The following is a 15,528-nucleotide window of genomic DNA, read 5'->3' on the forward strand; positions in this document are numbered from 1 at the left end:
ACCCTGATGGTCCAGCCATCTGCATAACCCTCACCTCGCGGGTGATGGGCAAACTCATACCTTGCCTGCGGTGATTGTGAAAGGCTGGGTGAAAGCGGAGACTGTGGCTTATTCTGCACAATGGTTTGATCAAGGAGCTTTTTAAAAATTCTGGGGTCTGCACCCCTGCCTTGAGATTGGGAAACTGGGACTCAATCAACCTAGAGGACTGTCAAGATGTCTGTGCTTTTTCAAGCTCCCCAGGTGATTCGAACACAAAAAGAAGCTTGAGAATCAGTGAGGTAGCCCAGAGATTAAGAGCAAGAGGCCTGGGGTCCGGGGCGCTTAGGCTGAAGATAAATGCTGCCATTCACTACCCGTGTTGCTTTAGAAGAGCCACCGTCCCCTGAGCCCTCCTGCCTGCTGTGTGCTGGTATCACAGGCGTGGAGCCAGGCGGTGAACAAGAAACGCCTACTACAGTAAGGGCTCAACAGGAGCGGCAGTCATCACCATCATGTTTGCATCTGGGGATAGGCTACAAAGAATGTCCAAAGTCAGGTTCCGTTTACACCCAGATATGCTGACCCGAGTGACATTCAGGGGTCTGGACGCTCTGTGCCCAAGTTTGAGGGATCCTTATTCTCTGGGACAACCGAATCAGGTTGTTCAGACCAAAGCCCTTAAGGGACTGCTACAGAAAGGGAAAAGTCCCTTCTCTTTTATGAATATGGTTCTGGAAATCAGCCTCTATCAAAATAGTCACAGCTTCATTTGAGGAACAGTTACACACTTCATTTCATTAATCCCATTATCTGCCCCCAAATGCATGCTGAGCTCTCATCTCCAGAGAAGGAAGGCTCTCAGACCAGAGGGTCTGCCAGGGGAGTGCTGAGTGAGTAGTTCCCCAAGACCCCTAGCACTCCCCAAGGCTGGAAGCACAAATCCCCACCGTCAAGGCTGAGGGGAGCCACATAATGCCAGGAAATAAACCTGCTGCTGTAGCCGGCCAGCCAGAGGCTCCCTTCAGATCCTTTATCCTGCTTGGGCAGTCTCTTTTTCTGGGGGGTGGCAGAAGAGGGGGCCGGTTGTGATTAAAGGGGAATCTGAGATTGACACAACTTAGCTTATCTTTAATTCAAACAAAACAAGAGGTACGTCGTCCACCCAGTTTGGCGCCTGACAGTGTCCTGGAGGGACAGATTGGAGGGCTAGAGGAACAAGCTAGAAGGGACCATCCTCACCTCACCCTGGGGGTCTCCTTCCTCCTCCGGCTCGCCCTGGATGCTCAAAGACTTACTCGTCTGCTGTGGTAATACTGGAGGGATTCAGACTGGAAGGATTGGCCTAACCTTGACATTATCCTCTTCAAACACACCAGGGTCATCTGAGGGGCTGCAGACTGTGGATGTAGCCAGCTGCAGGGGCGTGGGGCATGGGTGGGACGGTGCTGTCATCCTCCTTAAAACACCCAAGAAGATCTCTCATCACAATGTGAATACCGTGTACAACCCAACCAGAGGCAGAATTTTAATGGGTTGCGGCAGCTTTATTCCTTCCTGTCCTCTTTAATTGTGTTTCTGTGCAGCTGCTGAACAGCTGTGAAATCCCAGTCCAGAGGTGGACGACGCACTTCCAGTGTTGAATCATATAATTCTTGGAAGTGAAGGTGGAGAGAAAGAAGTGGAAGGGCTACGCTCATTGAGTCCCTCTTATGTTCCAGACGCATGGCTATGTGCTTTGCATAAATATTGTTTCTAATCCTTGCCAAACCTTAGATGAGGTTAACTGGATAACTTATCCAAGGTCGTAGCTACAAAGCGGCTGAGCTGGGATGCAAACCCAAGTGTGCCTGACTGTTCAAGTTTATTTGGTTGGGTCATTTTATACCTAACAAACTAGCAAATATTAAAAATCCTGACAATAACTATTGCTGGTGAGCAGACAAGATACAGTGAGGGAAGACAGTAGATGGTCTCTATATATGGCCATAGCTCTCATTTCTGTAAGCTCACACCATTTCTCACACTAAGGACTGGAATCTATTTTCTTCTTCTTGAGGCTGAGATGGCCCTTTGGCTTTTTTTGACCAATACAAGGCGGCAGAAGTAGCTTTCTACGAGTTCTGAGTCCCAGCCTTAAGTGGACTGGTGGCTTCTGCTTCCTTTCTCTGGGAAGCCAGCTGCCATCTGTAAAAACTCTTAGTTAGACAACTAAGTTAACAACTTAGACCACCTAAGTTAGGGCTTCCCTAGTAGCTCAGCTGGTAAAGAATCTGCCTACAATGCGGAAGATCCCAGTTCGATCCCTGGGTTGGGAAGTTCCCCTGGAGAAGGGATAGGCTGTCCACTCCAGTATTCTTGGGCTTCCCTGGTGGCTCAGATGGTAAAGAATCTGCCTGCAATGCAGCAGGCCTGGGTGTGATCCCAAGGTGAGAAGATCCTCTGGAGGAGGGCATGGCAACCATTCCAGTATTCTTGCCTGGAGAAGCCCACAGAGAGAGGAGCCTGACGGGCTACAGTCCATGGGGTCCCAAAGAGTGGGACATGACTGAGAGGCTAAGCACAGCACATACAACTCCATGCCAAAGGTCCACTCAGAGACAGGAGCCACGTGGAGGCACGCTGGGGTACTAAACACATGACTAAAGCTTTTTCTAGACCTCTCAACCCAACTCAGCTACTAGATGAACAGAGTCAAGTGAACGACTTTGGCTGAATGATGTCAGCCAAAGACCCGCCCCACGAAGCCTAGTCAGCACACAGAATCATGCAAGATAACGAATCACAGTTTGAAGTCACTAAGTCTGGGGGTAGTTTTTAATGCGAAAATAAACCACTTGAATTAGGTATGGTGTCTACATCACTGACAGTGAAAAGTGAAAGTGTTAGTTACTCAGTCATGTCCAACTCTTTGTGACCCCAGGACTATAGCCCGCCAGGCTTCTCGGTCCACAGAATTCTCCAGGCAAGAATACTGGAGTGGGTAAGCCATTCCCTTCTCCAGGGGATCTTCCCAAACCAGAGATCAAACCTAGGTCTCCTACATTACAGGCAGATTCTTAACCATCTGCGCTATCAGCAAAGAGTAATGGCAAGTCCCTCTGGTTTCAGCCTCATACCCTGTGCATCATTTTCACCATTAAGGGCTGGTCATCTGTGGCCAAAATGAAGTGACACTGAATTTATCAGGTGTCTAGGAGCCTGAAAAATCCCTAAGTCAAAATACCTTCAAGAAAGCAAAACAGAAAAATACAGATTTTTCATGTGACTAAGAATAAGATGTACGTTTGTTAAATGGTGGTGGTGGAGAGTGGGAGAAGAATCTGCCTCTCTCTAAATGAGGTCAGATGGATAAGAGGGAGTCAGCAAGCCAAGAGAGAAATGACCCAAGGACAGCAAGAGGTGATTCACAGAAGTGCATGCCCAAGTCACTGGTGAAGATAAAAGATGCTGAAAGTCACCAGGAATAAGAGAAATACAAATTAAATAATAATAACTACTATGCATTTGAACTGTGGTGTTGGAGAAGACTCTTGAGAGTCCCTTGGACTGCAAGGAGATCCAACCAGTCCATCCTAAAGGAAATCAGTCCTGGGTGTTCATTGGAAGGACTGATGTTGAAGCTGAAACTCCAATATTTTGGCCACCTGAGGCAAAGAGCTGACTCATTTGAAAAGACCCTGATGTTGGAAAAGATTGAAGGCAGGAGGAGAAGGGGACGACAGAGGATGAGATGGTTGGATGGCATCACCGACTCAATGGACATGAGTTTGGGTAAACTCCGGGAGTTGGTGATGGACAGGGAGGCCTGGCGTGCTGTGGTTCATGGGTTGCAAAGAGTTGGACACAACTGAGCGACTGAACTGAACTGAATACTAACTACTGTTTGTATTATTGAAAACACTGATAATACCTAGAGCCAGGGAGGATATGATGAAAGGAACACACTTATGAACTGCTATGGAAATGTGAATGATTACACCTTTTGAAACGCATTCTAGCAACATCTATTAAAGACGTACTCTGTAAGGATCTGTATTCAGGAACTGTACTGCAGCACTGTTTATGACGGCAAAAACTTGAAGTGAGTATTAACTGATAAAGATTGAACAAATCATGGTCCATACATGCCAGGAATATTTTGCAACTATTTAAAGAATAAAGAGTCCCTTGGACTGCAAGGAATCAAACCAGTCAACCCTAAAGGAAATCAGTCCTGAATATTCATTAGAAGGAATGATGTTGAAGCTGAAGCTTTAATACTTTGGCCACCTGATGCAAAGAGCCGACTCATTAGAAAAGACCCTGATGCTGGGGAAAGATTTGAAGACGGGAGGAGAAGGGGACGACAGAGGATGAGATGGTTGGATGGCATCACCGACTCAATGGACATGAGCTTGAGCAAGCTCTGGAGATGGTGACGGACAGGGAAGCCTGGTGTGCTGCACATCATGAGGTCATAAAGAGTCAGACACAACTGAGTGACTGATCAATAACAACAACAAAAATAAGTTGAGGACTTCCTTGGTGGTCCAGGAGTTGGGAATCCACCTGTTGGTGCAAGGGGTGTGGGTTTGCACCCTGCTCCCAGAAAATTTCACTTGTGGCAGGGCCACTAAGCCCCTGGGCCACAGCAGTTGACGCCCACTTGCTCTAGAGCCCGTGCTCTGCAACAAGAAAAGCCATCACAACGAGAAGCCCGTGCAGCACAACCGCAGAGTAGCCCCCGCTTAATGCAACTCGAAGACCTGAGAGCGGCAATGAAGATCCAGTGGTGGCAAAAATAAATAAGTGAATAAATAACATTTAAGAAAACGAATAAACTGAAATCGTAATAAGAGTCTTAGCTTTGCCATGAAGTATTGATGAGAAAAACATAATGCATAAAAATAGTATCAAATATGATCCCATTTTTTAAGTGATAAAATATATCTGCATATATGTTTATGGGTTTATATGTATGTTTATATACGTGTGTATCTCTGTATCTATGTATATGTGAATATATGTGAATAGAGAAACACATGGAAGGGTACATGCAAAGTTATTAGCATGTATTACCTGGGGAAGAGAGAGTGGTAATATGTGGGGAAAAAGAAGTGAAGAAGGTAGTCAAATTGAAGGGAAAAGAAAAAATCCACAACTAATGAAAGTATATGATGCTATCATATACTTAAACACATTAGCGTGAAATTATACATATATATGTGTATGTGTAAACTAAAATGACATTAAAGAAAAAACATAAAATAAAGCAAACAGTGATTTGTATTTCATCTCTACAGAGGTGTCCCTAAAACACAGGATTCTAGCATTTTAAATGATTCCCTTTGCTCTGTGTTGATTTTATATAGAAGACATGCTACTCTCGACAACAGCCCTGATTCCTGCAGGATGCAGGCCAGACACAAGCCCAGTAGCCTTTCTCCTCCAGCACACCTTCTGAACAGGAAAACCTTCGTCCAAAGTGAGATGCTTGCAGTGAGGCGCCTCCTGTAATCTCCAGGCTAGAATCTCCTAGAGCGCACGCACATCTGGGCGCTGCTGGGCAGACAGGCCGAGGTGGTGCCTCCAGGCAGACCCCTGCTGATGGTGGCTCTGACCACAGCCAGCCACTCCCATAGCACTCCCACCCCCAGAGAAGCCCACGGGGGTCTCTACTCTACACCTGCCTCCCCAGTGCCCACTCCAGCTTTATTTCCCTTCCTTGCCTCTCCGGCCAACTCATTCTGTAAGACCCCTAGTGCCCATAGCCTCATCATGCCACCTCTTGATTCTTGGGGCCCTCAGCCCATCAGCCAAGCACCAGAGAGAAAAATCAAGTCCAGACTGTAGGGTTTAACTGGAGGTCATCCAGCCCCCGAGCAACCAAACCCCATCGTTGTACCTTTCTCTGGCAACTGGCCCACCTCACTCAACCAGAGGACTCACTCTCTCACCCACAGTCTTTGCTGCTTCTAGTCCACTAAGGTTGAAAGTAAAAGGTACAAGACGAGGTTCCCAAAGGGCTTCCCTGGTGGCTCAGATGGTAAAGAATCCACTTGCAATGCAGGAGACCTGGGTTCGGTCCCTGGGTTAGGAAGATCCCCTGGAGAAGGGAATGGCTACCCACTCCAGTATTCTGGCCTGGAGAATTCCATGGACAGAGGGGGCTGGCAGGCTACAGTCCATGGGGTCACAAAGGGTCAGACATGGCAGAGCTACTAACACACATGAGGCTCCCAAAGCTGGCATCAGGGAGGCAGGAGGGACACAGGGAGTGACAGGAGCTAGATAGTGGTGACGGTGGCACAACATTGTATAGTAACTAATGCCACGAAATGGGACACACTAAAATGCTTAAAAATCTTATGTGAAATTTACAACAACTGAAAGAAAAAAGTACCCCCAGGCCTGGTGGGGTCTCACATTACCCTCTCTGGCTTCCTCGCTGCTGGCATTCGTGGCTGTAGCATTTGGCCAGCTCCCAGATGGCTGCTCTCCAAGCCCACCTAAAGGAACAAAGAAGAGACACGTGAGGACATACGAGCCTTCTTTGCATCAGCACCATGAAATGAGGGGACAAACCTGGTCACCTGGGTAATGAGCAGAATCACCAGTGGATCAGTAAAGGTTTGTGGGGTTTTTTTTGGTTTGTTTTTCTTTTAAATATTTATTCATTCAGATGCTTCTGGTCTTCGAGTTGTGTGGGGTCTTTCATCGTGGTGCATGGACTCTCCAGGTGTGGTGCAAGAGCTCCGGAGTGCTTAGGCTTAGTTGCCGCGTGGCATGTGGGGATCTTAGTTCCCTGACTCATGCATTACATGGCGAATTCTTAACCACAAGACCACCAGGGATGTCCCCAAAGATTTGTTTAACAAAGGATATCCAGGCTCCTACCACGTGCAGGGAGCTGTTCTCAATGCTGAAGCTAAAAAGAACTTCCTTTCTTATAACCATGCACATAGTTCACAAATTATTAATAAAGTAGCCTTTCCTCAATCAGTTCAGGGTACTTGGAGTGAAATATACAAAGTGAACAGATGAATACTATCGTCAGCTTCTTCACTCTCGCCTCCCTTAGAAAGCCCATTACACAAAGGATGCCCTCTGGTTCTAAGGCTCCTGGTGTGGGACGCAGGGAAACGTCACTAGTGCTGCTCCTGATTGTGATGGCTGCTGCCTCGGCTTAAACTTAGGTAACCTGGCTTCCTCTTTGGGATGAGTCTCCTTTGCGAGACTTCCCTGTTTACTCTATAAATCAGACTCTGCAGACACAGCCTCAATCAAGAGCAGTGATGCACAATCTCATTTGCTAGTATCATCTAGAAACCAGGTTCCCACCTGATCCACCAGGAAGATGGTCTATCACTCTCCACTATTAGACCTACTGTGAACCAGGTACAGCCGCAGGGAGCAGGGACCCATCAGTGAACAAGGCAGATGGTGCATCAGATCCAAATGGGCGGCCGGACGATACACGGTAGGTAAGAAAATAAAGGAATGATATGATTGCAGGTTCAGAAAATGCTCTGAAGACCAAATGCAGCATGTAATAAAGTGGACTGGAGCAGCCTCTTAGAAAGTTGTCAGAGAAGGCCCTTCAGGGAGATGACATTTGGGTTGAGACTTGGAAGATAAGGAGCCGGCCACATGGAGATCCGGGCCACTGCATGCCAGCAGGAGGATCTGGAAAAGAAACTAGTTCAGGAATGGGCGTGTGGTGTCGAGGTGTTGACCGTGGTAGGCAGGCAGGGAGGCTGGATCCGCAGGGATATCAGGAATACATTAATAGTTGGAGGCAGAGCAACAGGAGAGGCTGATGGCTTAGACATGAGGGACTGAGAAGGGCCCCCAGTGTCTCCTGCATTCAGTGGTTAAGCAGTTGGGTGGGTCAGGATACCCCAAAGCAGATTTAAGGACAAATCCTGTATCCAGGAGACTATGAAACCACATCAAAACATCTACAGAACAAGCTACTGGTGCAAAATTATTTCTTCTTGCGTTTGTTTAGAAAAGTGCAGCTTACAAAGCAGTTTCCCCATCTCCCCTTTGACTTGGCTTAAAAAACTCTATGGCAGAAGTGTAACCCCATTTTACAGAGAGAAAATAGACACAAAATAATCAGCCCAGGGTTGCCAGCCCATATGGGAAGCTAAGGGCTCAAGACAGTTTCCTGGTCAGAAGCTCAATGATGTTTCCTGTGTCCCTGAGGTCACAGGCTTCCAGTGCTGCCCAAAGAAGGGTCCTAAACATGGAGCCTAATGCCCTGGCCCCGGACAACCCCAACAGACTGCTCTGCTGTTCCAGAATCCCAACTCTTGACTCACAGACCACCTCTTTCCCCCTGGTGACTGATGCGGGCGGTGGCCCAGGCGCGCGAGGATATTTTTGCATGCCTTCTCTTGCTGTCCGCTGCCTTTCTGGCCAACTCTGAATCCACTCACACGCTCCCCGCAGCTGCTGGGGACTTTGCTGCCAGCTCCCAGCCCTCTGGGTATTCTTTCAGTTGCAATATCATTTCCTCTTGGGCTAAAGGTCAGGGGAAATCCTGATGGTATGAAAATCTCTGGCCAGCAGAGGAATATGCCGGTGAGCAGACTGAAGGAGAGCCTGAGGCCAAGGCTAGCTTCATCTTTACTCCCTATGTGAGCATGGATGGGACCTTGGGCGTTAGGACTTTTCATCTGTCAAATGGGTCATTGCAAGTTTTGAATGAGGTAATGGTTTGTTTAGCCATTCGCTCATTCAACAAATATTGTCTGACACCTGCTACATGCCAGATGCTGTTTCTGCTGCTCAGGATATGACTGAACAATCTCTACTCTGACCTCATGGAAATTATATTCTGGTGGATAGTAGAGGAGATAACAAATAGAAGACTCAATATATGTCGGTTGTTGATGAGCTCTATGAAGAAAAGAGTGGAGGGGAACAGGGAATGCTAGGGGAAAGGGGTTGCCATTTCACACAAGGTAGAAAAGCAGAACCCTGAAGAAAGTGAAGGAAAGGGTCTGCAGATATTTGGGAAAAAGCATTCCAACTGAAGGAACAGCAGGTGCAAAGGCCCTGGGGTGAGAGTGTGCTTGGCAGTAGGGAGGTGGGTGCGACTGGAATGGAATGAGCTAGGCAAAGAATAGCAGGTGCTGAGGTTAGTGAGCAGTGGAGGGTCTGGAGCTGTGGGGGACCTTGCAGGCCATTTTCAAAATAAGGGCTTTTATTCTGAGAGATCTAAATGGGATCCAGAGGACTTGAAAGGATTCTGTAACTGCACTGGCTCTGAATATAATCAGGGGTATTAGTAGTGGGCAGTAGTGGGCACAGAAGCTGGGATTTGAAAGATTTCCATGTAGTTCCCGTCTAGCATGGAGAGTTGGAATAATTAGACCTGCTTGGCTCCTACAAATATATATATATATATATATATATACACACTATATATATATATATATAGCATACTATATATGTGTATATAATATATATATAGTCCTTTAAGGATAGCTGGGCACAGCCTGATTCAAGGTTAGCTGGAGGCTGTGGCTGAGGAAGTGATGGCTGGGAGAGATTGCTATTCCGTTTTGCAGGAGGCCAAGGAGGTGGAGGTTGAGGACTTCTGATTCCTTTGGCCCCTCGGTCCTTGGTGTTGCAATAGAAGCAAAGCCCCGGAGTTGAGGAGGAGGTGACCAGGTGCCCCTAGCAGGTGACGGTGGGGGAAGCATGACTACTCGCACGTGTGTGCACCGAGTTGCTTCAGTCCCGTCCGACTCTTTGCGACCCCGCCAGGCTCCTCTGTGCATGAGATTCTCCAGGCAAGAATACTGGAATGAGTCATCATGCCCTCCGCCAGGCGATCTTCCAGACCTAGGGATCAAAACTGTGTCTCTAACATCTCTTGCGTTGGCAGGCGGGTTCTTTACCACGAGCGCCACCTGGGAAGTAGAGCCTCACAAAGACTCAGTGGCAAAAAAGCCATGAACATCCCCATCTCACAGATGAGGAAACAAGGTTCCAAACGGTGAAGTGACTTGTCTGCCCTGATGGTACGGAGATGGTTAGTAATGGAGAAGCTGAAGGCGGGTCCTGACGGAGCCCCCAGATTTGAGCTCCTGCCCCTCTGCCTCAGACCCAGAAAGAACAAGGAGCACAAGTCGGGTTATCTAGCGAGGGTGGCTGCCTGCTCCCAAGGGACCTAGGGCATTTTCCAGGAGGTCTTGAGGGTACATCCAAGGTCACCACTGAGACGGGGGTCAGAGCAGTTAAGAACACACACCCTTTCTCTGTCACCCTTACCAGCAAGAGGTTGGCGGGTCTAGTCTTTTCTCAGAAGGGCAGCCAAACTCCTGCTTCCACTACAGCTAAGCCTGGCGGTCAGTTTGGAGCGAATATGGTTTGACCACTCCCCTGAGGAAAACTCTCCCAAGGTTTCCCACTGCCCCTGGGCTGAGTTCCAGACCCCGACGGGACCCCTGAGGCCCCTGTGATGCGGCCCTGCTGGCCTCTTCCACTGGGTACCTCAGGGCTTCTTGCTCTGTGCTCAGCCACCTCAGCTACTCACGGTGGCTCGGATTTCCATTCTCTTCTTGCTGATGCTTCTTTCTCTGTCGTATCCACCTCTTCGCCTGGCCAAATCCTTCTGGATCTTCAAGGCTCAGCTTGAACACCCCTTCCTCTGGGAAGCCCTGTTGCTCCTCTTGAGATAGAAGCCCCCTCTGCTCTGTCTCCAGCGCCCTGGGTTAATCACATCCCTTACCACAAGTCATTGGCATCTCCTGTCTATTTGGCTGATCCCCTCGTCTAGTTTTTAGCATCCTGAAGAGAAGGTCCTTGTATTGCCCAATAATAAACACCCAGCACTGCCCTTGGCACATCATAGCAGACACCCAATAAAATATGTGACTGATGGATGGATTGATGGATGGATGCATAGGTAGATGGATGAATCGGGAAGACAGTGCTTAAAAAGAAAACCCAAATCATTTCTAACTCAGCATCACCGATGGAAAAATATTGTCTTTTTCAGCTTACAGAGAGAGGGAATAGATATTCTTGGAACAATGGCTTTCAACCTTAGCTGCACTTTGGGATCACCTTGGGAAGCCTTTTAGAAAAATACCAATGAATGCATCCCTCTCCAGAGATTCTTATTTGATTGGTCTGAGGCACGGCCTAGGCCTTGGGAGTTTAAAAAGCTCCCCAGGTTATTCTAAGGTGCAGCCAAAATTGAAATTCTCTACTGAGAGAACCCTGTAAAAGGTAGCCTCATCTCATGATGCGTTCTTATAGCCAATCTCTTTTCCTCCCAAGCTCACCAGGAATGGAAAATGTGGAGCTGGAGACAGACATTGAGTACTAAGAAAGTCATTTCTCACATCTATTTCAGTAAAACCAATCAAATGAGTGAGACAGGTGTGGCTGTGGCTATAACTGTAGCCACAAGCAAACAGAACAAGGCAGAGAGAAATACAGCCTGATGCAGACAAAGATTGGGGGCAATGGGCACAGGGAGTATTCAGAGACTGTGGATATATTTTCCTTACATGTGACTGCAAGACAAAAAAAACTTGAAAAAATACATATATATGCCCATATTTAATCTTTGGTTAATTACCTCTTCAGTAAGAGGCTATGCAAAGACCTTGTAGATTTCATTAGTCACAGTGGTTTATTCAAACGTCTCCTTTGCATAAGAAACCCAGGCTTACAGCTGGTCTCTGGGAAAGAATGCCCTCCAGGCCTTGAAAAGAGAGCTCCAGGCCTGTTCACTGCTCTCACTGAAACACAGCAGAGGTCAGCGGCCTGTGATGCATGGGGCCAGGCTGAAATGTTTCCATCCAGCATTTGCAATTCAATCCCACAGTTTCCTTTATGGAACAATTCACTAAATTCAGAGTTGTTCTTTTTTCTAATTCACCATATAATTCACCTCCCAAGTTCAATTAAGAAGCAATCTGTTAGCAACTTTGGGAGCAAGCTGCTTTTCTTTGGGAAAGCCCAATTTTCTTCCGCTCCCAACAAAAAGTGGCTTAATTATATGCATCATATGAGACATTGATGTACACACAACGCCCCTCCACCATAATTAATGAAATATTAACCATATAAATCCAAAGACATCTAGGTAGAAAGGGATGGGCTTTCCCAAAGCCCAAGAGGACGGAGTCATAGATCAGTATTGTTTATTCGAATATATGATCGCTCATTGGGACTGTGAATTAATATTCATGAATATGGTAATTAATAAACCGAACCTCATAGTAATTATTCCTTCTGTATCATTCTCAGAGCCCAACGTTACTTGGTTCTTGCTTTTCTTAAACACAAAAGTAACTACCATTTTTAAAATATTGACTAGGACTTTGCTGGACCCACTCCAGTGTTCTTGCCTGGAGAATCCCAGGGATGGGGGAGCCTGGTGGGCTGCCGTCTATGGGGTCGCACAGAGTCGGACACGACTGAAGTGACTTAGCAGCAGCAGGACTTTGCTGGAGGTCCAGTGATTAAGACTGCCATCCAGTGCAGGGGAGTGTGGGTTCAATCCCTGGTCGGGGAACTAAGCTGCCACATGCCAATGAGGCCAAAAAAAAAAAGTCCTTGATTATTTTCAAGTACTCATATGTTACCTGTATTTAATCCTCAAGTTAACCCTCTGAGGTGGGTGTTATTCTCATTTTACATGCAGGGTAACTGAGGTTTAGGGCAGTTAAGACATCACTGTGGACACAGCCACTGGATGAAGAGGCTGAGAGTCTCCCAGATCAGTCTAAAGTCAAAACTTTTAAGATACAACACAAGTAACCCTGCCAGGACAACCTTAGCTCTCACATTTTTACTGACTTTTTAATACCTGTATTTCCAGCTCTGACCCATTAGAGGTAAATCTAGCAGAAAACTACTTTGCTTACTCTAAGGAAAAAAAATAAAATCTCTAGCACAAGATCTTAAAAATCACTTTATTGCCAGTCCACTCCATAAGTGCTGATTGAGTGCCGTCTTTGGGCAGCACCGTGCTGGGTTCCGGAAGGCAGAGACAGGCGGTGTCTCTCTTCATGGTGTCTTCCTGGTGCCAGTGGAGGGGAGAAAATCCACAGTAAACAATGAGATCCTGGGACTCCTCCAGCGGTCCAGTGGTTAGGACTGACATTTTCAGTGCCATGGATTTGATCCCTGGTCAGGGAAATAAGATCCTGCAAGCTGAACGGCACGGCCAAAACACAAATAACAAAACAAAGCAAAAAAGACCATTCTGTGGAAGGATTAAGCACTTTCAAGAAATTTAAAGTTTTTCAAAGAACAATGGGGGCTGGGATCCCAGGGAAGATCTGAGTTGGTGACATCTGAGCTGACACCTAAATGATAAGGTAGACATCTATCTGGGGAGAGTATTCTAGAAGGAAAAAAAAAACATACCAGCAAGTAAAAAAAGTCCAGAGGGAGGAAAATAAGTGTCTGATGGAGCTGGAACTGAGGCTAACACCTGAGAGATGCAAGGCCAGTTCATGCAGGGCATTAGACTCTTACCCTTACAGTCAATCTGCCCTGCCCTTTGGTCATATGTAATACACGTGGCAATGCTATGAATAAGTAACATCATTCCTCTTCTACAGAAGAGACAACTGAGGTTCATGAACAAGTTGTCCGAGGTCACCCAGCTGGTAAGTGATGGAATCTGCCTTGCAAAGCAGGCCCTTCTGGTTCCAGAATCCATGCTCCTAACCCTGCTCTGCACCTGTACAGGTAGGGTCTGAGCAAGCATCCCAGGCAAGGCCAATGGATGAAGCATCTACATATCTCTGTCAGAAAAGCAAGACACACCTACTCACCAGAGCTTTTATTTATTTATTAGGGAAAAAAAAAAAGAAAGGCAAAGTCCCTTTAACAGGTTGATTTAGGAATGTACTAGGCAACCACTACAGTAATCAATGTGTGATCCCAAGTAATTCGGTGCCAAGTAGTTTTATATCTATGCCAAATTTCAAATGCTACAGAAGGGGAAGGGAGAATAAGTTAAAAGATCACTGCCAGTTTTTGTAAATGAAATGATTTATTATTGGCCAGTGTATAATAAAATAGGAATCCTTAGATACTGCTGTTGGAGTAGAAATATAAATTAGTAACATGTTTTGAGGTAATTTAGCAAGATGTATCAACATCCTTTAAAACAAGCAATAATAATGACTTTGACCCAATAATATGACTTCTAGATATCAGTACCAAGGAAATGACAATGAAAAACAACAGATGTTCATCCCCAACATTTTAAAGACAGACTGTGTCAATCACACCCCCCACAGGGGGCAGTAAAGGAATTATGATATAAAGGAAATACAAAACAATGTGGAAAAAATACTGGAAGGAAATAACCACAGTGTCCATTGTGATGATCTCTGATGGGTGATTTTTGGACAAATATTAATTTTTTTATGTACTTTTTGTAATTTCTAAATCTTCTTCAACATATTGCTTTTTATAATCAGGAAATAAAAAGATTTGCAAATGAAGAACTAGATTACATCACATATTTTGCCTAAGAACATGTGTTCTGCACTTCGTAGTGTATGTCTGCACACACATACACACACATACAAGCACATAGTTGCTGGGAAACCCTTTTCTGATGAGAAAGAAACATATTTGTGTTTATGCAGATGGAAAAGTTGTGGTCCAGCCTTTTTTTTTTCTGATTTTCTGCTCTGATCCTGGCAAGAGAAAATAATGAGCCCACACCTTGGCAAGATGGAAGAGAGGAAAGCTCATTGGTGAGAATGAGAGAAGGCTTGTTGAAATCTTCTTTCAGACAGTGTTGGTTGGGCTCCTGGGAGACCCAGTCCGCCCTTCCCCACTCTGTTAACTGACTCCCACCTGTGTCCCTGCATTGGCTGAAGAGGCCTTGGAATTTGCTCTGACCACAGGCAGAAGCTCATGAGAGCCTTCTTATGCAAATTTGAGCTGCTCTAGCCCGGAGCCTCCAGCCAGATGTCCATCTTGCCTGGTACTGGGCCCTCTGCCCATTGTGAGTGCCTGTGACTGCATTTTCCCTAGTCCCTGACTGTGGGTTGAGCTACATCAGGCCTTCTGCTTAAAGATGCTCTTGGAATACTTGTTGCTCACCTGGATTCAAACCTCCATTGCTCTCCTGAGCCCTGGACTCTAGGTATTCTTGTACACTTGGCCCATGTCTTTCACACAAGCTTGGCCTTGGCTCTTGGCCATTTCCATCATTTATTACTGCACAACAAACTATTCCTCTAAACAGAGTGGGTTAAAACAACCACCATTCTATCCTTGCTTCTGAGGGCCAAGAGTTGGGGTAAGGAACAAACGGGGCTGACTGGTCTCTGCTCTGTGACCTGAGCTGGGATGAAAAGGTTGAGGGATGGTGGAGAGGGCTCATGTGGAGGCAGCATTCCAAAAGGATGAGCCCCACTGTGCAGGTGTTTTTCCAGCTTCTGCTTAAAAATCTTCCTAATGTCCTGCTGGCCAAAGCCAGTCAAAACCAAGCCCATAGTCATGAGGAATGACTATGCCAGGTGAGGTTTGTCAGGGACCACAAATGGAACAGCTTACCCTTAG

The 15,528-nt window shown here is 46.4% G+C and overlaps 1 protein-coding gene across 1 annotated transcript in view; it reads right to left on the reverse strand.

Annotated features, from left to right (window-relative positions):
• The window catches only part of TLL2 (tolloid like 2), a 141,353-nt gene that overhangs the window by 72,197 nt on the left and 53,628 nt on the right, over positions 1-15,528 (reverse strand). Inside the window, exon 3 of the mRNA XM_040254640.1 lies at positions 6,393-6,470. Within this exon, the coding sequence (XP_040110574.1) occupies positions 6,393-6,470 (78 nt within the window). The remainder of the gene's footprint in view (positions 1-6,392; positions 6,471-15,528) is intronic.

This window comes from Oryx dammah, unplaced genomic scaffold, assembly GCF_014754425.2.
Source record: "Oryx dammah isolate SB20612 unplaced genomic scaffold, SCBI_Odam_1.1 HiC_scaffold_14, whole genome shotgun sequence".
Lineage (NCBI taxonomy): Eukaryota > Metazoa > Chordata > Mammalia > Artiodactyla > Bovidae > Oryx > Oryx dammah.